The following is a 26941-nucleotide window of genomic DNA, read 5'->3' on the forward strand; positions in this document are numbered from 1 at the left end:
CAATGGGAAAATCCCATAGGGAAATATTCGTGGTCGAATATAAAAAGTAGTATCCACTGCCACCAGCCAAAACTCGATCAGGGGGGATGGAGACGTGCCCCCTCGACTAACAGACCCCAGGGCAATCGAATTGCCCTGACCAGTACGTCCACAATATGATGGTTTGTACTGGTTTCTGTTAATAATTTGGGACTAGTAAAGCCAATGGTGACTTTACATGCCCTGGGAGACAGTAGTCAGTCCCAGGGTATGGTGTCTATAGTGGGGTGTCACTATGACACCCCTGCGTTACTGCACGTAGGGTGTTGTGTAACACACATAGTAAAAAACACATGAGACCCTATGGAGTAAAGGACCCCCATAGCCCATAAAACACATTAACAGTCAAAAAAACACCATAAATCATGTCCAAGAGTGGGAGAAAAAGAGTCTCCCACGTGGCAGGAGAAAAAAACAAACTCCAGAAATCCAGCAAAGCTGCTGGGGGACTCACTAGGTTAGGAAATTCAGCCTAAAGAGAGAATTCTCCGTAACATTTCCTAACAAGTTTTTTTACTTTTTTTGACAGATTGTTTTGCCTGGGGAAAGGGGTTAGAGGTGTAAGGCCTGTCACTGTTTAAGTTCCACTGTATAAACACAGTTGGAGAGCAGTATCTAGCCCTCCACCCACGTCGGTAATGGGAATAGCCAATGCATACCTATGTGAAGGATGCGTGCCAGACTGACTATATGGTGGGCTGGCAGCGGGTACTTTCCCCCCTGCATACAGTCCCTTCTCCAGCATGAAAGTCTCTTATGTAAATCAAGGGACTTGCATGTGGGCACTTCAGGTACAGAATATGAGCAAGTGCCCTTGCATTGTGTCCCTGTACCCGTTGACGCACTGCACATATGTATATTTTAGTGTGCATTAGTAATTCTTCTCTTAGGCTTTTTCAAACAAGCTCAGAATTATTGGGAATAATTGAAAATGGGTACAACGAAACACCTAGGCAGCTTGGAAAAAAGGAAGAAAGGACTAAAGCGTGTGGATTTTGACAGCCCTCCCATCACGCCGACATACAGCATAATCAATAATAAAAGGAAACCAAGTTTCTAGCATTAGAACCTGGAATTGATACAATTTCAATAAATCAACGATCATGTTCACATAGTGTGACGAAATGAGATCTTCACATGTTTCCCAAATAGTTTAAATAAAACATCACATTAGTACCTTCACTTCAGGAAATTGCTCGCAAATAAATTGGTGACATAGCGCCAAATGTTGTACACTTTTCTAAGCTCATACACACTTCTCCATGAGGACAGGTTTTGAGAATCATTTCATATACAGTGAAGCACATTGTGCAGGCAGCATAATAATAATAGAAATGATTTGTTTGAAGTACCAGTTGCAAAATCTATCGGTTAGTGCCTGCTGATGGCCCGAGCTGCACTTTAGTCATGCCGCACCCAGCTGCTACTTGAGGAAGACTTCCTCACTTATGGCCATCTACTCGCATGCAACAGTTCATGCAAGAGGCAACTGGTTTTAAACATGTTAGAGGCTTTGGGAAAGAGCTATATGTTAGTCATATATGCAAGAAAGCTAGACAGAAAACTACAGAAGAGTAAAGACCAGCAAAACAAAGTGACAACAACATATCTAGTGTTCCGACTACACGCCTGAAAACTGCTTAAGAGAAAACATCAATCCCAGCAGTAAATATGCAATATTAGATGCAAACTAGTATTATATCAAATACAATTTGATAAGAAAAATAATGTTAGATTTCTATAGGTATTTGTCTGTTATGTAAACAGACATATGTTGCCTGTTTGCAGAAAAACAAATTTCATGTGTAATTAAGAAACACAAAACTGACAGTTAATGCATCTCTAAAGCCGCTAAATGAATAATATTTTGATGTGTATTCTTTCTGCATGGTTAGTGCAAGATAATTTGCAGGGACCGATTCTAGCAGAAGATCAGTTAGTGAGGGGCCTTCCATTTTTTGAGAAGATATGGAAGTGGTGTATTCCCAAAGCCTCCAAATGCCAGCAACCTCACGTTGCTCTAGATCAACAAACTATGAACAGTAAGGTAGGCACAGACCAAGCAGTTGGTAATACAGCTTGGCACGCAGACACCGGACGAGAGAGACTGCAGCAAGGGTTTCACGTGATCGTGTGTAATGTTCGTCCACACCTTAGTCTTCGACTTGGGACTACTGCCGTTCTGCCCTTCATCAGGAGTCTCATCTGCCCTGCCAGAGTTCAGCCACCTTGTCTTCTCTCGCTGTTGTTTCTGAAAACTGTGCCTGAGAGGTGAGCAAGTGCCCGAGTCACCTTCGCTACCAAAGGAGTAGCCTGTTACACTGGCAGGAATCTCAACATCACTGTATTTTTTTGCTTTTTCTCTTAGCGCAGGGCATCGATAGGGATAGCCAGTTCTGTAGCCCTAGACAAATATTAAAAATAAAATAAGTTAATTATTTTATTGTGTTGATATAAAGTAACACTTGTTTACTTAGTCTATGTTGTATAACATTAGGAACACAAGCGCTTAGTACATTTACTCATGATGTGACATTAAGGAGCGTACTCATCCCCATTAAAATACGCCAATAATGTGCATGTGTAAGAATGACATACATACTATAGTAGTCACAAAAGCAAGTTACTCAAAACCCCACTTACGTGTTCAAAGCAAATATGTGTCAATCAGTGTACCTGAGATGTAGAAAAGTAGCAGGCAAGAACATTATTTCACCACCTACAGGGTGAAAAAGTGAGGGGAGCTGGGAGCTATTTAGCTTCTGGTTATGGCTTGAAACCAACAGCTCCCATGAGCTACAGGACAAATAGATACATGCGACCATAATCCTGTGTATTTAGGAATGTGCATAAACGAACACTAGGACACATCCTGAAGAAGTCTAATTGGTGGTATTTAATTGCGACAAAGTTATATTTTGCATCTGTGGGAGTAGAATTTGCGGCACACATTAGAATACCTCTTGTTTTCCAGAGGTAGCTCCTGCTTACTGGGTGATGCCGGATACCCAGTAGCTGCTTTTAGCTCTGGCTAATCAAATCCTTATTTTCATCCCGGCACCACTATTTCTACAGCCTCAGTGCACCAACCAATAAAGACAGGTAAGCCAGAGCAGAGGTCTACCTAGATTCAGACAGACGGGTTATTTTAATAAAGGAAATTATTCCATTTACAACACAGCTATCTGTTTTAGTAAATGGCTATGTAGAACCACTTAATGAGGCAAAACTATTGGATGGCTGTGCTGGTAGAGGTGAGATGGCATAGAAGGAGAGTACAACATGTAGGTTGAAATACACAGAAATGCTACACCTGTGGTTATATTCTCTTTCTGTGAACTAGAAGTAGTAATATGATAGTGAAGGTTCCCATTCACAGCGACCTGAACTTCAAGGACAGAACAGAATTCCCACTACTAATGGTACATATCAAACACACCTGAACTGCCTGCCGGATGAAAGCATGAGGCCTGAAAACAGTTAAGAGAACAGAAGGTGAAATGAATTGAACTGGATGGTGCCCTTCACCTACTAAATTAAACTCCAGCCCTCAGGTGTTGTTTACGCCCACGGCCATGCCATTAGTCATCTACATTCCCACCCAGGCCCGCTCGAACCATGCCTCTAGTTAATGCCTTTCCTTACATCAGAAGTACAGGAAGCAGCCATTTCTGCACACACAGTAGTGCTCACTTTATTTCAATGGTGCAAAAATGTATAGTTACTCCCCGTAGTGACTAATGTACTCTTAGTCCATAGTGCCCTTTCCTCCATACAGTAAGGGCTTCCCTCGCGAGGGACGGGAGACAGAACCTTTTTCACCAGAAACATCTTGTTCCCCTTTAACTTTAGAGGCGCGGGGGCGCGGCCGTGGGAGCATGCGCTCCCCTGACTCCGCCCACCAGTGCCACTCCTCATTCCCCAATGACGCGTCGGCAATATTTAGCATTGCCTGAGGACACCAGTATTATTAGGGGGGGTATGGTGGGACAGAAAGGGGACTAGGGTCTAAGAGTACATTAGTCACTACGGTGAGTAACTATAAATTACTCTTACGTCCCATCCCCTTTCCTCCATACTGTATGGGCGATTACAACTCAATGTAGTCCCAGGGTGGAGAGGAGACACTCCTTAACAAAACAGGTTTCCTAGAACTGCCTGTCCGAACGCAGCGTCTGACAGAGGCGGCATCCAAACAGTAGTGCTTACAGAAAGCCGAAGGTGTGGCCCAAGTAGCCTCCCTGCTGATGACTTGTCAAGGCACATGCTGTTGGAACGCGATGGCCGTCGCCTTTGCTCTGACCGCATGGGCATGTAAGTTAGCTGGCACTGGTTTGTGCTGCCCCTCAGACCTCCTTGATGGCCGCGACCATCCATCTTACTATGGAGACCTTGGGAGGCCTGATAACCGGGACTTGACCCACCGAAAGTGACAAACAAGGCGGCTGACTTGCCGAAGTCCTTGGCCCTGTCCAGGTAGTATTTCTGCGCACGTCTGACATCTAGATGGTGCAAGACCCTCTGAGGCTCATCCTTGTGGTCAGCGAAGAAGTGGGTAAGACCATCTCCTTGTTGAGATGGAAAGAGCAGGGTGCGTTCGGAGGACGACCTTGTCCTTGTAAAAGGTGGTGCAGGGCTCTGAAGCCACCAGAGCCTGGATCTTGCTGGCTCTGCAAGCAGAGGTGAGGCCCACAAACAGAGCTATCTTTATGGTGACCAGCCTGATGTCCGCGGACGCCAAGGGTTTGTGTACCAAGGTGCCCAACACAACATTAAGGTCCCACACCGGGTGTGATTTCTTTATAGGCGGTAAAGCCTGTGGAGGCCCGCCAGATGTCGCTTGACCACTGGGTTGGAGGAGGAGAAGAGGCCCTCCTCCGAATTCCTGTAAGCCCCTATGGCAGCCAGATAGGTGCACACTATGACAAAGAGACCTGGGGTAGATTTAAAGACACAAGGATTCAACCACACTACTGGCAAAGGACAATCTACAAGTCGGGAGTCCAAGTGTCTCTTCAAAGTCTCTTCCTAAGAAAGGACTACTCATTCCGTGTACCAAATAGGCACTGAGTAAAAGGTTCTTATACAACAGATATAAAAATATACAATTTTATTAGACAAAAAAACAGGATAATTTAATACATCCTAAAAAGAATTTACAAAAACAGTATCAAAAAACATACACAGTGCATCATATAAAATCATTACCATCACGTATTGTACAATCACAGAAACCCTTGTGCAAATATTACAATGTAAAATAAAACCTATGCTATCTATAACTAGCTATAAAGTGCAAGAATACAACATTAAAGTGCAAAATGAAGTGTAAACAAACGTTTGTTAGCAGATTATGAGGCTCCTCCTACTCTAGGTAGCCTCTCTAGGCCTAAACAAATGGTTATATGTAAATATATCCTTCCTCTGCAGATGAAAGGACCAAAATGCAACTCAATATGTCATTGTAGACACTGCATAGCTTTCCAGTATCATCACGCTCAACATGTTTCTTTATTCTAGGTTATTGTAACAAACTACCAAGAACTTCTTCAGGGGAGCGACTACACTTGGACAACAAAACAACAGCATTTCAGCAAGTGCTGCCCACAGGTAAGATAGGGGGGCAAGGGGGGAAGGGAGAAAATTAGGTAGGTGCAGCATGTATCCACCTGTACGCCAAAGGTGAGCACGTCGTACAAGGTGCACTTAAAGGGATAGTTCACTCACTCCAAAATTTTAATGGCTCACAAGATGGGCCATGATCAAAAATATGTATAAAAAATATTTTTTAAGAAAGTTCCTATGTAAACTTTTGAGCAAATGAGGCTCAAAGTCACACATTTCAAGCACTAGGAGGCATCCATTTTGTGAAATGGATGAGCCTCCTGTGCTTCTGTTGAGCTCTGCCTTTGTGGCACTAATGAAGCAAAAGCCAGCCAGCTGTAATAAACAAAAGCTACCACTGGGTGGCTTTTGCTTCATTATTGCTGGAGAGCAGAGAATGCAGGCAGGAAGGCTGCATGCAGGTAAGTGCTCATTTATTTTTTCTTAACACTGAATATATATTTAGCACTGGTGCTGCATTTTTCTTTTCTAAGTTTCCCGGGTTCCGGGGGAGCCGAGGAGACTCAAAGCTGAAGCCCCTCCAATCATAAATACAATGTTTTTGTATTTATGATTTCTGTGGTTTTCTAACCACAGCAATCAAATACAACAACGTGTTTTGAATATGCAAGTGCCTGCTGCCCCCACTGTTCTGAATATGCAAGTGCCTGTTGCCCCCACTGTTTTGAATATGCAAGCGCCTGCTGCCCCTACTGTTCTGAATATGCAAGTGCCTGCTGCCCCCAACGGTACTATTCTGCCTATGCCTGTCACCTATGATGCCCCTGTAGCTCCCCTAGTTACTTCTGTACAGACACCACCCTCAAGTGTGCCCTAATTAATGCCCGATCAGTTCCAGCACACGCCTTGGACATCCATGACTTAATCCTCAAAAACAACATTGACCTCCTTATAATTACAGAAACTTGGTTGAATGATACCTCAGGCCCTGCCCTCTCTCTGGCCATCCCGAACGGATACACCATCTACAGGCAAGACTGCCTCCTTCTTAGGGGAGGGGGGAGTAGCCCTCATCGCCAAAGAGAACATCGCTATCAGGAGGGTTGAAGGTGAACTTCGCCACAGCTGTGACTACCTTACTCTGAAAATCAATCTCTCCCCCAACCTAACCATGGCTCTACACATTGTTTATCGACCCCCGGGTCCGATCACTGAATTCCATGACTCCCTCATCCAAGCTCTTTCAGGAAATCTAAAAAAAAATCCAAAGTCTTACTCACAGGTGACCTTAACTTAGGCCTCAACGATCTTAATGACGCTCACGCTGCCGCTCTGAATAAAGCTCTTTCCACTCTAGGGTTCTCGCAAACCATCTCCAATCCTACCCACATTAAAGGACGTTCTTTAGACTGGGTCACCCACCATAACTGCCCAGTGCAAATGATTGAAAACGCACCCGTCCCATGGTCGGACCACCGCTACATCCAATTTGACCTAAACACCTCTAAAGGGCCCACCATCCCTCTTCCCGCAGCTCTCGCCAGAAGCTCCCGCCAACTAACAGTAGAAAGGATCACGCCCCTCTTTGAGGTGCCTGCTCTCCAGGCCCATCTCAAAGGACCCTGACACTCTTGCTAGCGCTTTCAAACTGGCAATCACCCAGGCAGTTGATGCCATCGCTCCCCTCACGCTCAGAAAAGCGAAGAAAGCCAAGCACACTAACGCATGGTTCTCCCAAGACCTTCTTGAGCTTCGTACCAAGAAGCGAGCTGCCCTCTCAGCCTGGAAAAACAAACCCAATGATGATACTAAATCTGCCTTTAAGGCTATAAAGGCTACAAATCAGCCATTATCCTCGCCAAAGCCAACTCCTTCAACACTCGGATTGCCAATGCTAAACCTAGAACAAAAGAAATCTTCACCATTTTCAGGGAACTTGAGACTCCATCCACCCCACCTTCCACTATCCTGAAAGATAAAAAATGGTGCAACAACATCCAATTCGCCATGCTTAATAAATTAAACACCCTGCAAACCAAAATCCGGGAACACCAAAAAGCCTTGACCCTCTTAATTGCCAACCAGAATAATAACATAAGCAAAGAGACTAAAATCAACTCCTCCCCGCTATTCGACTTCAAGGACATCACTGAGTCTGAGGTCATTGCGCTCCTAAAAACCATCAAACCCTCCAATTGCAAGGGCTCAGCTCGTCAAAGACTGTGGCCCTACCCTTGCCCCCTTTCCAACGGCTTTTATAAATGCATCCTTTCAGTCTGGCCATGTTCCAACTAATCTTAAGGAAGACTGGGTTTGCCCGCTCCTTAAAAAATCCTCCCTTGACCCATCGGTACCAGGGAACTACAGGCCCATTACCACTGTCCTTTTTCTACTGAAAATGCTAAACAAACCGGCTTACCTACAAATCCAAAAATTCCTTGAAGACCACCGCCGTTTGGGACTTCGGCAGTCTGGATTTACACCACGACACAGGACTGAAATGGCTCTCCTCGACCTGAAAAATCAAATGGACGACATCGGAGATGCTGGCAAACCAGCGCTCCTGTTGTTCCTTGATCTATCAGCTGCATTCGACCTTGTGGATCATAACACTCTATGCCACCATCTATCAATAGCAGACGACTTCTCCACCAAGGCATGCGCAATGATCACATCATTCCTACAGGAAAGGACCATGAAAGTCTTCTCTGACTCAGCATGCGCCTCTCCTAGTCACATCAAATGTGGGGTGCCCCATGGCTCGAGCATAGCGCCTACCCTCTACAACCTGTTCACGTGGCCTCTCTTCAATCTTTTTGACACCTTGGGCATCTCATACCCCAATTATGCTGATGACACCCAAGTGCTCATCCCGCTTACAGGTGATTATGACTCTGACAGGAACACCCTCAACTTCATTTACTGCACTATCCAAGCCTGGATGGCAGAAAACTGGTTATGCCTTAATAGTGATAAGAGCAAGCTCCTGCTAATTGGGTCACCGACCATATTGGGTAACCTCGACAAACAATACTGTTCCTTTATCATCGACAATATACCCATTGCTATGTCCCAATCAGTCAAGACCCTAGGAGTCTATCTCGACTCTAATCTCACTATGGACAGGGAAGTCAATGCCATAGCTTCGTCTTCGGCATACTACTCCAAATTGATTAATGCAGCAAGACCCTTCTTATCCTCACAAAATGGCATCACCATCGCCAGGGCCATTATAGGAACTAGATTGGATTATTGCAATGCTCTCCTTGGTGGGACATCCAGCAAAAACATTCCTAAACTCCAACTCGCTCAAAACAACAGCGTTAGGGCCACCACAGGATTCTCCAAGAAGGACCACATTTCTTATCTTAGAAGGCAGGTCCACTGGCTGCACATTAGGCAGAGAATCATATTTAAAATCCTCTCCCTCACGCATAAATGCCTCCATGACCTGGCTCCTCCATACCTTGCCCAAAGAATATCCCGGCCTACTTCTTCTAGGCCTTCTAGAACTGTCTACACCAACCTGATTTCTATCCCTAAGACCTGCAGAGTACGCGCAGGTGGCGCCAGCTTCCCAGCTATAGCAGCCTCACACTGGAACGCCTTACCCACGCACCTTAGGGGGATTGAATCTCATCTAGCTTTCCACAAAGCCATCAAAAGTAGGCTGTTTATTTGACCCACTTGTTTTGATTTCTGCTTGTATGCCAACGGCACATGTAACCCAGCACCTATATGTAACTAAGTACCTCATGTTTTCTATGTAATCATAATCTTGCCTACGTACATTTACATGCAATAGTGCCTCGATGCCTTTGGGCTGCAGTGTGCTCTACAAATGTAAAAAATTAAATTAAAAAATAAATTAAAAATGTATAATTGCTGCGCCTTTGCTTGTAGGCAAGTGCAGGCAATTATGAATACTTCTCCGGCATCCGGCAGAGTTTTCATAATTTCTGCGACTTTCTTTTCTAGTTTCCCATGAGGGAAACTAGAAAACAAAGAGGCAGCAATTTTGAAAAATCCGCCAGCAGCCAGCAAAGTATTTATTTATTTATTTGGATTTATATAGCACCCAGCAGCCCTGAGGCATTGTGGCGCTGTTAAAAAGCATATTCAACTTAGTACAGGTTGTTTATAATTGCTCTGCCTTTCATTTTACATTTTCTGTGTTTCCCTGGGCTTGGGGAGCACCGAAAACTTAAAATGAAAGTGAAGGCATCCTCCTCCATGTTCAGCTCTGCTCTGGCTGCAGTAAGCAAAAGCTCCCAGTAAGGGGCTTTTGCTGCTTGATTAGTTCCGCCAGGGCAGAGCTTAACATTAACAGAGGAGGCTGCTCGTTAGGGAGAATTCTCATTCTATGGCTAATTTCCCTTACCTATAGAGTCCCCCAGCAGTTTTGCTGGATTTGAAGGGTTTGTTTCTTTTTACCTGCTAAGAGTGAGACTCTTTTTCCCACTCTTAGGCGTTTTTGCAATCAATTATACCAAATGTGAACTCTTCCCTCTCACAAGCGCCACAGCGCGCCCTGCCACTGAGTACCCGCTCCGTTGGTCCCCTGACGGGATTAAATACCTGGGAATCCAGGTGTCCCTGACCAAAGACACCCTCCTGGCTGACAATTACTTGGCTGTGGCGGAACAGGCGGAAGCCAAGATGGCGCGCTGGCGCCCTCTCCCGCTTTCTCTAGCGGGGAGACTTTCACTGGTAAAAATGATACTATTCCCTAAACTGCTGTATATATTCACTAATGTACCCACCTGGCCCGGTAAGAAATACTTTGCAGACCTACACAAGATGTGCGCTCAGTATCTGTGGCACTCAGGGGCAGTGCGTAAAAAATGGCTTGCTATGACACTTCCCTACGAAAAAGGGTTTTTTACTGCCCCTGACATGCTGCGTTACTGGATCGCATTGCAGGCACAGTTCACCTCCTACTAGTATCCTGGACCCCCCCACGCCCTCATGTCAAGCTGGAAACCCTTGCGCATCTGGCACCAACATAATGTCCTTAATATTACATCACCGATAAGAGCCGGACTCAGCCATTGACCCGGTTCGAACTACTCGTCATGCTTGGGGACGGATATTCGTCACGGGTGCTGTGGTACACCCATATTACAAGTGGCTCCCCGCCTGGCGTTTCCCCGGGCTGGAACCCACAAACGACATAGCCCTGGCACGACACTGGCAGACTCTGGGATACATAGCCCTGACTGACTTCTACCCGGACGGGCAATTCATAACACCGCAGACCTGGAAGCCGGGCCACTCGGGGTCACCGTTGGAGCTTTTACAATTTTATAGGCTCTGATCTGCCTTCCGTGGTGCCTGGCCTGGGTTTCCCAATGAACCCCCCCCCCCTCCCCGACTCCCCTGGGATTTCCTACATCGCTAACTCGGGTGGGGCCCGCGGGGTGGTATCCTCACTATACAAATTCCTCCTAACTACTGCCCCATCACAGCCTTCTAGGGCACGGGACGACTGGGCATCCGAACTGGAGTTGGAACTCACTGACCAACTGTGGACGAAAATGTGCTCCCACACTAATAGAGCCTCCTTGAACTTCCGTTACCGCACCATTCAGTACAAACTGTTGAACAGGTAATACTACACCCCACGCAAGATCCTCAGGTTTTCTCGCTCCGACCCAAGGCTCTGCCCTCGCTGCGGTGCAGAGGGTGCCGGCCATCTGCATATGTTCGGAGACTGCCCGAGGCTAGCTGCATTTTGGGACCAGATCCTCAAAACTCTGTCAGAAATCTGTGAAACTGTTGTTGAGCTTGACCCACTGGGTGTACTGTTTGGGTCATGGGGGGCTGAGGGATCTAGAGGTGCTGCTAAATTTCTAAATGTGAGTTGTATAATTGCTAAGAAGTGTGTGTTGCAGAGCTCGAAGTCCTCCCCCCCCACCCACATTTCAGAAATGGTTCAACTTATTAACATGGTCTCGGAACTGCGAGGAGGAGTACCTTAGTATCCTCCCGGCCCACTCCTGGCCTAAAAACATCTGGACTGCCTTTAACAGCTATCTTAACAGCCTAGACACACCCTCTTCTGGGGAAAACTCATCGCAATCATCTCTATAAAGTGCCACAGCTTTGATCGCTTCGCGATGCTGCATTCCTGTCTGTCTTTATGCCACCGTTCATATGCATCACTGTATTCAGTTAAACATGTATTTTGTCATTTTTGGCTGCTCTGATGTATGTGTAAGCTATTCACCTCTGCCAACAAAAATAAAAGTTTGAAAAAAAGTACTGCTTCTACTGATGCACTGCCTTGCTTAAATTGGTTCACAAACTGATCGGAAGTGTTGCTAGGGTGTGTAAGAAGCTATTTCTATCTAACTTGTGCTTTCCCTCCCTTGCAAGGAATTGTTAGAGGATCCCTTGTGTGTAGTTATCACTGTGCCATTTTGCTCAGTTTTCACTCTGGTTCACTTGGTCTACAATTTAACTTGGGAGTGTGTATATTTTTCCTTTGACTTAATTTAACTTGCTTGATGATTGTGACACATGTGTTTAATTAGAAGTGTGTAAAATAAATATATAGCTACTTTTAAAATCAAAGCTTTGGTCAGTGTTTCCTTGTTCCATAGTCTAGTGGGCCTATTGTGTAAACCCTGAATACTGCTCATCTCCCTCTTGAGATAAGTCGGACTGCTCAGCCACAGCTACCAACTAAATCTTTGTGGTGCAAGGGGACTTATTGCTCTCACCTGTAGTCCTAATCTTGTGTAGTGCTCCCTAAGGGAACTGCACAGGATTCTGCCTAGCACTGCTTGAAATGACAAAATGGATGCTCCCATGTAAACACTTTGAGCCTCGTTTGCTCAAAAGTTTACATAAGAACTTTCCCTAAAAAGATGTTGAATATATGTTTTTGATTATTGCCCATCTTTTGGGACAAAAACATTTTAGAGTGAACTATTCCTTTAAGAGGGTTGATCTCCCTAAGTGGGGCCAATAACAGAATCTAGACCATTTACTCTTATATGGGCTCCTAGTAGCCTTGGTTCTAGAGCTCTGGATGGTCTCTAGGTTAGCCTGAGATAGGCTCAAGTGTTTCAGCGTGACCTGCGCTCAGGAACCACTCTGCGAGGGCTAGTTTGTGTAGAGCATGGTGGAGTACCCTGCCACCCTGCTGGGCCAGGAGAGGGGCTGGGCCCATCGGTAGGTGAATGGGTGGTCTGCCCGATAGGGTGAGTAGCTCGGAGAACAATGGTCTCGCTGGCCACCAAGGAGCTATCAAAATGATGCTGAGGTGCCAGGATTCCTCTAGCTTGCAGATCACCCTGTGGACCAGGGGTGTGGGCGGGAAGGCATATGCCGCCATGTCGTTCCATTGTATCTGGAATGCGTCACCCAGGGAGCCGGAGCCCTGCCCCTGCCAGGAGGTGAACTTTTGGCATTTCCTGTTGTCCCGGGAGGCAAATAGATCCACCTGAGGAAGATCTCCTTCATTACCAGGTCGCTCAATTGCCACTCGTAATTATCTGCCCCCAGTCTGCTGAGCTTGTCCGCTTCCAGGTTTGATTTCCCCAGGAGGTGGAGAGCCATGAGGTAGATGTTGATCTCAAGAGCCCATTCCCACATGCTGACTGCTAGGTTGCACAGCGGGGGGATCTGGTACCCTGCTTGTTGACATAGTACATGCTGGTGGAGTTGTCTGTCTGGATAAGAACTGTCTTGCCCTCGATAAGAAGGAGAAAGGCCTTGAGAGCCAGCCATATGGCTTTCAATTCTATCCAATTGATGTGAGACTCCTGCTCCTACTGGGTCCAGACTCCATGGACACTGGTTGTCCAGGGTGGCTGCTCAGCCCTCAGGGAAGAATCCGTAGTAACTGTGACCTAAGGGTCCAGCTGTCAGAAGGGCTTGCCCTACCGTAGATTGTAGTCCGCGGCCCACACTGGAGGTCCGAGTGTAGAAAGGGAGGAATGCTGACTGGCTCAGTTTGGGAGCCCTTCTCCTGATTCCATGAGGCTGCGAAGTGCAGCTGTAATCTCCTCATCCTGAGTCTTGTGTGGGGTACGGCCAACAGGACAGCTGCCATAAGACCCAACAGGTGTTGTTACCACCAGGCCGAGGTCACTGGCCTGGAGAGGAAGTGAGCTGTGGCTCTCCTGATGGCCGCAATCTTGTCCTTCGAGGGAAAGACTCTCATGGAACTCGTGTCCTAGATGAGGCGCAAGGAGGTCAGGCTCTGCGTGGGCTGCAGGTGAGACGTCTTGAGATTGATAGTGAACCCCAGGTCGTGGGGCGTGTTCATCAGTGCAGAGGCGGTATGGTGAACCACTTCCGGAGATGTGGCCCGGACGAGCCAGTCGTCCAGGTATGGGTAGACGTGGTGGCCTTGGGCTCTGAGAAGGGCTGCCACTGTATACATTAACCTGGTAAATACCCTGGGCGCTGAGTTGAGGCCAAAGGGTAGCACCTTGTATTGGAAATGGCAGCCCAAGATCCTGAAGCGCAGTAAGGAAAGAGGCGCTGCCAAATTTGGGACGTGTAGATAAGCGTCCTTCAGATCCAGGGAGCACATCCAGTCTCCTCTGTCCAGTGTTTCCACAATAAGAGCTGACGTAACCATTTTGAATTTTTGCAGAGGGGGGAAGAGATTGAGAGTGGAAAGGTCCAACACAACTCTCAGGCCAGCCTGGTTCTTCTGTATGGTGAAAATCTTGGAATAAAAGCCCCATCCCCGCTGGGAGGCTGGAACTTCTTCCACTGCGTGGCTCTCGAAAAGTGACCGGATCTCCGCCAGCAGAGTTGTTGTCCCAATCTGTGGGGGAGGTGGTTGGAGAGGAAGGTACCGGTAGGCGGTACCCCGTGGAGACTACAGAGAGGATCCAGGGGTCAGAAAAATTCTGGTGCCAAAATTGCACGTGAAAGGCAAGCCTCCCCCCCCCCCCACCGGAGACACGTGGACCTGAAGGGGCGGGTCATGCCTTCTTTCCCTCTGAGGCTGTTGCAGAGGAGGGGGATTGGAAAAAACCCTTGCCCTCCCCCCTTTTGTTGTTTCCTCTGGTGCTGACTCAGAGTTGCCTGGACCTCCGTTCTTGCAAGACCTGGAAACCCCCAAACGCTCGCCCCTTGTCGGAGCATTGCCGCGACTGGGTGTAGGCTTTGGGCGTGGCCTTTGTAAGAATAGATAAAAAGTTTGTGGTTTGCAAATTATTATTCTTTTTATCTAATTCCTCATCCGTGGTGGAGTGGAAGAGGTCACTACCCTCGAATGGAAGGTCCAATATGCATTCCTGGACATCAGGATTAAACTTAGTAGCCCAAGCCAGGCCGTACTTCTCACGTCTGTGGCAATGCAGATGGCCCGGCCAGAGGTATCGATGTGGGACACAGTGGACTCCATGATGTCCTGCGCTACCAGCTTGGCTTCTCCTAGGCCTGCCTTGAAGCGCGCTTGGCTCTGTGCTGGAAGTTCTGGGAGGAAGCCCGCAATTTCCCGCCAGAGCCTTTGGTTAACGGATATCCGCATTGGCTTGACACAGGTGTAAGGAGGCGTTGGAGTACAGCTTTTTTCCATATGCCTCCAAGATCTTCTCCTTCTTGCTTAGCAGCATTGAGGACGAGGTGGCCGAGGACGTCTGATGCTTGGAATAGAGTCACGCAGCAGCGATCACAGAAGAATGCGGTTGAGGATGCGCCGAAAGCAAGAATGTATCTCCCTCCATCTGCCTATACTTGGCGTCAAGGCACCTACTGACAGGTTAGGCCAAATGCGGCTTGAGCCACCCCTTCTTGGCCAGGGCAAATACGTCCTTCTGCATTGGGATCCCCGTTTTGGTAGGGGGTTTTAGGGTGAGGACTTCTGCCAAAACCCCCCTCCTCGGGCTGGTCTACCTCAGGCTAAGGAAGGCCCAAATATTCTGGCGAACCTGCAAGGCGCTCGTGGAAGGACCTGGCTGAAGATGGCGTGTCGGGGTCCTCCTCCTCGTCAGTGTCCACCAGAGCGCTCAGAGGGTCCGGGACTGGTGGAGGAGTGCTGGGCGCCGTGGGCTGCAGTGTGGAGACCGGAGCCAGTGGCTGCTGCGGAGACTGGTGTGGAACCGCCTGTACTGTGGGAGGCAGAGAAGCCGGAATCGGAGGAGCCGGCTGGGGCAGCGGTGGCTGCGCTGGGGCCTGTGGCACCGGAGCCATAGGAGGAATGACTATGGGTGCAGGTGGGGTGACCTGGGGGAGCATGTCTCTGATGACATCCCGAGGATGGCCCCCATCTGGGGAGTTGGGATCAGCCCTAGGAACCTTTTCGAAGAACTTGTCTTCGGAGGCTGTAGAGGTGGCAGGTGATATTGACGGAGTGGCTAATGGCAGCTGGGGCCGGGGCACACTCTGCCTGGGGTGCAGGGAAACCTGCGCTGCGGATGGATAACCTGTAGGCCACGCACCTGGTTGACACCAGTCCCACCTTGTGACTTGTTCCTCCACCCGCTCTGCCAGAGGGGGTATCGGACGAGCGGCCATCTTGTCTGGCGCGGCTGCCATGTTGTTGAGCTGCGTGCCACGTTGTCGAGGTCGCGGTGCCTGGCTCATTGGAACCAGCCCCGTCCAAGATGCTTGGTGTTGGAATATAAGGCCTATCCCGCACCTCAGGCATGACCTGGAAGGCGTATTGCCCTTGCCAGAGCTGCCGGTAGTGCTGTATGAAGGCACCCCCTCGAACATGATGCCGGTACTAGGACATTGCCCCTCGGGAGTAACCCCGGTAAAAGAACCTTACGGCCGCTCAGCACTGACACCAGAAGGATCCAGAGGCCCCTCGGCCGTGAGGCCGGTAGCTGGACTAGCCTTGGTACGTGTACTGGTGCTAGAACCCAAAAGGTTTCTCCCGGTCGAGCGCTTCTTTGGGAAGGAGTCACCTTTACATGGTGCAATGGTAAATAGAGCCTTTCCTTCGGCCTCGAGCGATGTTTGATGAAGTCCTTTAGGTCCTCCGGAGGTGACTTCTGGAAGAGCTCCCTCCACCTAGCTAGCCTGTTCTTCGGTGCACGTGGAGTCAGTGCGTTGCACACGGAACAACCTTCACAGCCGTGGTCGAGGCCAAGGCAACGGAGGCAAAGGGCATCTGGGTTGGATGTAGGGAAGAGCCCCTTGCAGGCTGGACACCTGCTGAAGCCCGCTGAAGTCGACATGCGCCGGGAAGGAGCGTGGCGTCGGAGGACCAAGTACCAAATTGAAAAGAAAAAGACAAAGATCCGGGGAAGAGCATGTGGTATTACATGGCCGAAGCCAAACCTAGGAGCGCTGGTGGATTTGGCCTGTTCCTGTCGATGCAGAAAAGGGGACTGGGGAGTGACGCCGGTGGGCGGAGTCAGGCAGGGCAAGCGCATGCTCTCAGGGCCGCGCCCCGCACGCCTCTAAATTTAAAGAGGAAGAAGATTTTTATAGTGAAAAAGATTCCGTCTCCCATCCCTCGCGAGGGACGCCCTTACAGTATGGAGGAAAGGGGACAGGACGTAAGACTGATAATATTACATTGATGCAGAGTGGTGATCGAGTGGTCTGTGGTGCCTGTGTAGTCCACTGGAAGACTTGTTGGTGGTCTGTTTTCAGCCTCTACCCTGGGAGGTACCCAGACTCTGGAGGACATAAAGCATTATTTGCAGCGCACAGGGCCACGCGGAGTGGTGAGTGAAGTTTGACACATTTGACTTGAACTCCCTAAATTGGTCATTTAAAAACTCCTGGGCTGTATTCATATCGCCAAGGCTGCATTAACCGGGTGGAGTAATAGGAGTGCCGAGGGCTCCTTTATTTGTTTTTCCTCCACCTGGTGTACTTTCCGGTCTGCTCTTGACCCTCCGGTCTGACTTTGTGGTTCTTCTTGAAACCTATTTTGCTAAACAGTCTTGCTTAGTAGGCTGCCAATTTACCAACTGGTACTTCGTCCCATTATGGGAGGTACACGCTACGCAGTAAGGTGGTGTTTGATCCAAACAACTTCCCGGATGCGCACTTGGGGGTGGCCTTGGCCAATGCTCTGGACATTCCAATAATACCCAGAAGCGAGGCAATTACTGCATGCACAATTACTGCCAATACTTCCACGCCGGTTAGACTTCAAAGTAAAGGGCTGGTCGCAGTCGGGCCAGCGATTGCAAAACAGCCTGATTCTTGCCAAGCAGGTGGAAAGTTTGTATCAGACTTCACTATGCTGGCTATGGAAACCAACACCCCTGTCAGCGAACCCCCCCAGGTGGGACTTGAACGCTAGTGTGATTAATTCTGTGAAAATGTCTGGGATGGGCGTGGAAAATGGGCAGGGGAGAGAGGAACAGCCCACAGCGTCACCTCAGTATGTCCCTTCATCTTGTCTTTCCCACTCTCCCTTTCTGTATGCATCTGATTTTTCAAGGTTGGATGGGCCTTCTGCTTTTGCCCACAAAACCATAAACAATGACTCCTAGTCCAGACTTTTTCCTTCAAAAACTACAAAGACACCTATGGATTCTGGAACTGCAACGATTCTTTGCGCTTTGAACTTTACTTTAATGAACTTGGTTAATTCTTTAGAATTTTTGCATGAGGATTACGCAAATTCCAATGGTAACATGGTGATGATTCAAAATAAGTAGCTTTTTTGGAAGTTTTTGTATTGGGATTGGCAAAATCCACTTCCTTGCCACAGAGCAAGGATTTGTCACATTCTGTTATGAGTGATGGAAATCCTGTTGATAACAGTATGGCCTCCCTGCTGGTGTGTGATTAGAGTTTGAGGGAATTTGATGGGTTAATTGTTGACGATAAGGCAATCGATTTCCCTGAGCAAGAACACGAGACGGTAAACAGGCAAATTAGAGTAAATATGAAAGGCAAGTCATGTCTTGCAACGTCTACAATCCCCCAAGCCCTGCTTTTGATCCCAGAGAAGAGGAGCCGGTTGTTGATAAGGGGTCTACAGTTAGACAGGTTACCCAAAAGTAAAATGAAAGTCACTACTAAAAACAAAAATCATACAAACAATAATAAGATAATCCAGCACGCTGCTATGACTAAAAAAATAAAAAAATATGAACAATGTCACCAAAGTTAAAAACAAGGGTTCAAGAAAATGTTTGCCCCCATTACCTGGGCTAATAGGAGTCTAAGGTAGTGCGAATGAAACCGGTGCAATGTATTCTGATGACTGGAGTACTGTTGGTAATTTGGAGATGGGGTGGGGTGTGTGGGGGTCACAAATCCTAAGCAACACACTGTTGTTGATATAAACACCCCTGACAGGAATCATTACCCAAACCAAATAAAGGAGGCAAAAAAAGGGTGTAAACCGTTATCAGGTCAACAGGCTATTACCCACTATTTGAAACCTGCTAATACTTGTAAGGAGGTTTCAAATTTCTCATTGGATTTGAGCATCTTAACTGTATATCCCGATGACCTTGATGACTTGGGAGAAGGTGTTTCTTCTAATGACATAACTCAGGACATGGATTGTCCTGGTACACCTATGAATGAAATGAGAATGCCTGAGTCACGTGATGTGGTAAGCGTTGACTGTAGTCGGCCTAGGAATAATCTAATATTGCCTCCCTTGCCGACAGTGTTTGTGGACCGTTCACATGATAAAAGTGACAGTAGATTCAGTGGTAATGAATACGGGTTAGCCAAATATTGCACAACTGTCCCTGTAACCGAACGGACCGGGGGAAATGTGGGGTTGTTCATAACTTTGCAGGAGAGGAGCCACATTATCACCGAACAGTTAGCCGGCAGTCCCTCCAACCACAGCGTGTCCAAGCAACAGATGTTGAAGACTTGCTGTCACCAAGGACACATATTGAGACCTTTGTGACTTTGGAAGAGCGACGCAGCAAAATGGGTATCCCTGGGCGGGATGGCTCGAAAAAGCAATATCCAGTTCCACCAGTTTCCAAAGGGCAAGGTCACCACGAACGGTATGGTAGGTCCCATAAAGACTCCAAGTTAGTAGATACCCGCAGTGATTCCTCCAAAAGTACATTGTACATGGAACAGATTTTTGAGGAGGATGTGTGGTCCCCCCTCAACAGGCAGTATGTGCTGAATCTATCAAAATACCACAGCTGAGCTTTTTGAGGACCTCGGACATAATTCTGCAGAATGAATTTTTTAACTCCTTTTTTTAACTCCAATAGGGTTGATTTAATTTAACTTTATTTTTGTTCTTGAATGGTCAGAATGGCGGTTTTGAAAGAAGCCAATTATATGCACTCATATGGTTTTGATGTCTTTGAACACTTGCCCTCCCCATCTCCTAAGGAGGGGGCTTCTATGGTTCCGACTTTCAATGCTATTGAGTCAGACAAAACAGGTGGGTTGACACCTCTAAAAATATGTGTTTCAAATGGTTAAGTAGTTAGACGTCGGATCACTTTTAGGGGTCACGACCAAGAGACTAGAACGCAACCAGATGACTGAAAGCATATCACGCGATACCTGCATACACAAATAAGAGTGAGATAAAATTGATATGTTGGAATACCAGGGAACTCCTCACTATATGTTCACATCTTTTGCCAATTCTTGTGGGGATACTTATGACATTGTGTGCTTACAAGAGACGTGGCTGGAGGGGATACCTGTAATTGATGGTTTTAATACATGTGCCGAGAAAGCTCGGCGAGGTCCTGAAGGTCGTTTCTATGGGGGTCTTTTATGTGCAATTCGAAATAATCTGTGATACCATGCCACCAAGGTTGAGTTGAATAATCCTGATATTTTGGTTGTTAAATTAGAGCTTACTTCAGTCCTATCCGAAGTTATTTCCATCTATATTCTGATTAATGTATATACCAATCTTAAAAACTGTTCAATCTATATTTTCTGACTCAATTATCAGATGTATTTGCTTATTGGGCTGAAGAGTGCAGCCCTTTCTTTTTTACCAATGGGCGATTTCAATATTAAATGCCTGGAGGAGTCATGGTATGGTCTAGCACTGTGCTCTACCAAGAAATCAGCTTCGTGTGAGCCGGGTGCGCTTATTCCCACAGATATTGATTTTTTGGATATGCACTCCCTAAATGGTGGCATAGTGGGGGATCAGCCACCGCAGTTCACTTGGAAAAGTGCAAATGTAAAATCGAATCGATTATGTGTTTGTTTCAAGAGGCCTTCTGGCGAATTTCTTAATACTGGAGGTTAAAGATACCGAGGGTGAGGGCAGGACCATAGCCCCCTGACTCTAGAACTGATGGTCTCCTTTCCGATGGCCAGAACGATCGGTGACACACTTAGAGTGTAAGTTAGAGAAGGCCCAGCAAGGCTATAGGCATCAATAATCAGCTGTTCTCTTGTCTAGTGAGGATTCAGGTGTTGTGAATCCTCACTACTACTGAGAGGCAGTGCAGCAGTTATTGGGATGCTTTGTTGGAAGACTGGACCCTAGTAGTGACCAGTTTCGATCAAGAACCACTCATGGATTTGATACGTTAATACAGACCCACAAGAAGGCGTTACTCAAAAATATCAGACAGTTGCAAGCTTGTAATTGTGATGATTATGCACAAACTTAAGTTAGCATATAACAACTGTTTTAGGACCCATAAGTCCCATAAATTCATACGGGCTCAAAGGGATGCAGAGACCATGTTAAGTGCAACTGGAAATTCAGGCATGTTTTGGACCTTTTGAAGAACCCGGGGACCCAAATGGCCTTAAAAACAAATCCCATTTGTGATCAGCACTTGTCTTCATTATAGAGGACTGAGGTAAAGGTGACTACCGACAAAGATGTTGGACACTCAATGGTCTTTGGATTTTGATCAGCATGATATTGTTGGATTAAGAAATGTAAGAACTCCAAGGCCCCAGGGCCTGATGGTTTAACAAACATGACCTTCGAATCTGACGTGGAAGTTTGGGCGCTATTCCTATGTAAATTGTTTTCAAATATAATCCACTGCTTCTCTATTATGTTGTCATGGAAAAGTGCGCATATAGTAGTTATATTTTAAAAAAAGAGGATATAATGAATCCCATCAACTATCAACCTATTTCCTTGTTGGATGCTAGTAGCAAAATGGTCCCAGTGTTTGTTTTAAGAGATCTGGAAGCATGGGCAAATAGGGCTGAGCTAGTCAATATGGCTCAAGCGGGGTTCAGAAAAGGTGTGGGTACCTCTTTGAATAGTCTGGTCTTGAAGCTTCTATCTGGGATAGCCAGAGCATGCAACAGGCTGATATTCTTCATTTTTGTGGATCTGTCGCAAGCCTTTGACTGTGTCAACAGAGACAAACTGTGATGCAAACTGGGGGATGCTGGTTGCCCAGATAATTCGCTTAACATCTTGATTGCCATGCAATCAAATACCAAATTCAAATCAGATTTGACCGATATGCTAAGTTTACAGAGTGGATAGTGACAGATCGTGGGTTGAGACAAGGCTGCATTTTGGCACCTTTTCTGTTTAACTGCCACGATTTCTGTAAATGCCTCATTGGAGTTAACTCTAACACCCCCTAAATTGGTCAGTTCCATCTACAGTATATGGCATATGCAGATGATATCATAATATGCGATAAAGCGGCTATTGGTCTGCAGCGGGGTATTGATGCTGTGACACAATTTCTGGGTGATTTGGATCGGACACCTAATGCCGCAAAAACAAAAGTGAAGATCTTGAAACCAAATAGACAAGCTTGTAATAGAAGTTACAGTTTTGCTTTTTTGTTACATGGAGTAAAGATCAAAACAGTTAAAGAATTAAGTATCTGGGTGTGCTATTTAGAGAACTTAAGAACAGAAACGACACACTTAAAGAGCGGATGTCTACCATCGGTAGTATGTCTGCCCAGTTACGAGCGTTGGATAAACGTTTTGGGAGATTTTCAATTAAACCCATGATCCAGTTGTATATGCAAAAGATTGCTCCTATACTGCTTTATGGAGCCCAATCATTAGATGATAGTGTTGTGTGGGACAACGTTGAGGCTTCTCTTTTGGAGCAAGACCTAGTCATTACCACAGGGAACTTTGATTTGTACCATTCGAAATGAGTTGGGTCTCTCGGCTTTAGCAGTTTGTGTTGCGTGGCAAACCATACAGGTATATGCCAAGGCGCGGTTGCCTCCTTACTCCCTATTTCAGGTAATTTGTGAGCAAATTGATTCAAGAAGCTGCAGAGTTTTAAATGAATGGGTCAATGCCTGTAGGAACTTTTTTCTTAGAAACGATATTACTGTAGAAGGCAATGTACACACCTAATAAAAACAAAGTGTAAACTATTTAGGGCTGACTGGACTGAAAACCGTAGACAACTATATGGTCTCTAAGTGTTTGGGAATTTTCTGTATGACATCAGAGAGTTCGGTTGTTTGCCCGGTTATTTGATTAGACACCCTTTCCTCCATTTTAGGAAACAGTTTTTAAGATTACGTTTTAATCTGTATTTAACAAATGAAGTAATTGGTGCTCTAAGAGAGGTTGTAGATTATGCAGGGGAGATGTGAAAACTTTGAGACATCTCGTAATTGATTGTCCCTGTTTAATACCGTTCCAAATACAGGCGTTTACGAAATTTGTGAAATGGGGTGTGTGTCAAACCCCAGAATACTTTTGGCACTATTTTTTAAACTCAGAAAGAACAAATTTGAGTATTGCAGTGATTCATTCTTTAGTAATTGCTATTAAAAAATGTGGAACACCTGGAGCTGGAGCAGGTTAACATTTGAAATGCATTGATGATATTTTCTCATTTTGTGATGTGTTTGTTTTATTTCTGAAATGGGTAACTTGTCATTATGAAATATTATGTATTACTTTTATTGTTTTGTGAAATTGTTTTTTATTAAACTGTTGATTGAAATTATTTTGAAAAAGGTTTAACATGTTTAAGCCATATTGAAATAAAATTTAAAAAAAGGAAAATACTACATTGAGAGTTTATTTTTATTTATTTATTAAACACTATTGTTTTAAACACAAATCAAACAACAATATGAACTTATTCATAACATCATAAGTTAACATTAGGAATATGCCTTATATACACCATCTAACAATCTAATTATGATATTAACAATAGTTGCAATACTTATCTTTATCTATCTAGTCCTCCATTTTACTACAACAGTCCAACATATATAACAACAGACAACACATCGTTGACAAACACCAACAAACAACAAATAACAGAATTTCATAGTGAACCTTCCTCCTATCAAGTCACATCCATCTATTCGCTTGATATTGCCAATATTAGTCAAACAGCTCATCGAACAATCCACAAACCTAGAGTAATATTCCTCCCGCTTCTGCTTGTGAAGCAGGACTTTCTTACAGCACAATGTTCGCAAGTCCAACAACCATCCTTCCACTTCTGTTTTTTTTCCCTAGACTTCCATACCCTTAAGATTTGCTTTGCCGCCACCACAAGCACTCTGTTGATCCACTCAGCATATTCTTGAGCTACCACACCTCTTTCTTTGTTTGACAATAGAATTGTTGAATAAGGTGTTCTTGGCAGTGCATTCCCTAGCATTAAATCCAATCTACTTAAATATAATTCCAGAAACCAACCACCCTTGGACATGCTCATAACATGTGCAATAAGGTATCCCCAATTACAACCACAGCCCCAACACATGTCATTATCAAACAGGCCTAAACTGGCAATCCACACAGGGGTCCAGTATAGTCTACAAAGAATCCTTTGCCGCACATATCGCAGGCCCAAATCCATCTTTGATTGTGTGCCAATTCTCATTAAGTTATCCCACTCTTTTACAGGTATATCCTTGCCTAGCTCCCTCATCCAAGCTGGACGCAGTTTCTCCCATGCATTTGCATAAGAACTATCCATTGGCATCAGTTTCAGGTATGTCGAGACCATACACGGAGAGGATTGAATGACATTACAGACCATAGGTCTCTCTCGCTCATACGGCCATCCAACAACCCCAGTCTTTCAGTTAGAAGGCACTTCAAGTATGTGTACTCTTCCCCTTTAACCCAAAAGTTCCTCTGAGCTGCTCAAAGGGAATCATTTGACCACCTTTCCACACATCCCGTTAAGAAAGGTATTCTAAAAATACCTTTCTTAACCCAGCTCCACCAGCACAGTCTTATTTTCAATCTGTAACACTGTATTGCATCATAATGAATCCAAATATTTTCTACCCTGGCGGTCATAAAAGTTCTCAGGGCCTCTCTAGTAGTTCCTATAGTGGGCAACCTGGCAGTTAAATAAGGCATCTTTCCCATCGTATATACATCTGGTAGAGCGTACGGTGAGAATTTTTCCCCCTCTATTATCTTCCAAAGCGGTATGTCATTGTCCCTCCCATCAAAATAAACTGTTGACTTCTTCAGTACAAACCCTCTACAATACCTTTCCAGGTTGGGGTACCCGAAGCTCCCCTCCTGTACAGTTCGCAGCAAGACATATCTTGGAATCCTAGGTCTCTTACCTTTACCGCAAAGAAACTTTTGAAAAACTTTATCAATGCGACCAATAATCTTTTAGTGAACCTTAGTAGCATAGATTGGATATTATAGAGAACCTTGGGCAAAAGTACCATTTTAATAGCATTGATCCTCGCCCAGAACCGCAATACTAACGGCCCCATTTTAATACATCTCTCTGAATTACCTTAATACATTTAATTCCACCATCCTCTTTAAATCACGAACCAGATGGACTCCTAAATACTTAATTGTTCCTATATTCCATTGACAGTTCCATGAAGTTAAATCACCCCTTGGTTGTGAAACATCCAAAGGAAAAACCACTGTCTTCTTCCAATTAACCATATGACCAGACAAGAGCCCCACTTCCTCAAACATACGCTTAAGCTCATCTCCCCCCTCCTATGGTCATGTCATCCTCATCACATAGTATTTTCACCTCGCTATCCCCAACTTTAAGCCCAGAAGGCCTTGCTCCTGTCTTATATAAGCTATCAGAGGCTCTAATGCCAGATTGAAAAGATAAGGCTGAAGCAGACAGCCCTGCCTGGTACCACTAGTTGGAGGGAAGGGAGAAGAAAGTACACCAATAACCCATATTTGGCACTAATGGATGAATTTAAAGTTTTGATAACTCTCAAAAAAGTTTCCCCAAATCCCATCTCCTGGAGAGTGTGATCCAGGAAGGCCCTATTGACCCGATCAAAAGCCTTCTCTGCGTCCATAGAGATTAGTAGCATGTTCTTCACCTTCTCCTTAGGAAGCCCCATTATATACATGATTGTCCTGATGTGATCATAACCATACCTCCCACGCATAATCCCCAACTTGAGACTGTCCTATCAATCCGCCAATGTATCTGTCCAAACAATTAGTTATTATTCTAGTAAATATTTTAAGGTCCACATTTAATAATGATATTGGCCTGTAATTCTCAAATTTTTTATGATCTCTACCTGGTTTGGTGATTACTGTGACACATGCCTCTCGCATCGTTGGGCACATTAACCCTTCAGTCATAAAATGATTATATAAGCTACATAATAATGGAATTCATTCACTACCTAGTACCCTGTAGAACTCAACCGGTAGCCCATCCAGGCCCGGCGATTTACCTGTATTGAGTTGACCAATAGCACTCAGTATCTCCTCCTCCCCAATAGGCTGATCAATAGCAATTGCTTGGTCTACAGGCAATTTCGGTAAGTTGATCTTCCAAAAAAACATCTTCCAATCCATCAGGTGTCAGAAACCGATCCTCTGTGTACAGATATGCATAATATTTTCTGAAACATTCACATATCTCCTCTTTTTTAACCTTAGGTATTCCCCTTCAGTCACTATCCTCTGTAGATAGGAGTTATCAAACAAAACCTTCAACTTGTTGGCAAGTGATTTACCACCTTTGTCCCCCTGTTCCCAGTATTTCTGTTTCATAAAGAAAATGCCTTTCTAACTCTGTATATCCATCTCACTTTTCAGAGACTCACGCACCCTATCCTTCTCTCCTTTGTCTTCACTGCTTTTTGTCAGTTGATATTTCTTCTGAGACTTACCTAATCTACTCACCAGCTGCTTCTATTCCATCATTCCCTTTTTCCTTGTGCGGGCTGTAATATTTATCATTTCACCCCAATTGCCGCCTTAAAACAATCCCAAACCATTAGCTCAGAAGCAGAACCTATATTCAATTAAAAAAAGGTCTTGCTAAATGACTTTAAAAGATGCAAGTACCTCCTGTTCCTGTAATATGTATGTTTTAAGGCGCCATCTAGACGTTGCTGACCGCTCCTCTCCCAGTTGTAATTTCAACAATATCAAAGAATGATTGAGGCACCCCTCTCCGGTGTCCGGTCAAATGGTCAAAAAAAAAAGGTCGATTTTTTTTATTCATGTATTTATATATATTTTTAAAGTTTTGGTTGCTTAA

At 45.5% G+C, this 26941-nt stretch overlaps 1 protein-coding gene across 17 annotated transcripts in view; it reads right to left on the reverse strand.

Annotated features, from left to right (window-relative positions):
* The window catches only part of LOC138516732 (alpha-adducin-like), a 1440750-nt gene that overhangs the window by 499851 nt on the left and 913958 nt on the right, over positions 1 to 26941 (reverse strand). For 10 of the 17 annotated variants that reach the window (XM_069632071.1, XM_069632075.1, XM_069632080.1 and 7 more), the window contains exon 10: positions 2099 to 2443. In XM_069632071.1, the coding sequence (XP_069488172.1) occupies positions 2099 to 2443 (345 nt within the window). The remainder of the gene's footprint in view (positions 1 to 2098; positions 2444 to 26941) is intronic. The other 7 variants (XM_069632078.1, XM_069632077.1, XM_069632081.1 and 4 more) reach the window with 1 other exon arrangement.

Source organism: Ambystoma mexicanum, chromosome 6q (genome assembly GCF_040938575.1).
Source record: "Ambystoma mexicanum isolate Mex_15411 chromosome 6q, UKY_AmexF1_1, whole genome shotgun sequence".
Classification (NCBI taxonomy): domain Eukaryota; kingdom Metazoa; phylum Chordata; class Amphibia; order Caudata; family Ambystomatidae; genus Ambystoma; species Ambystoma mexicanum.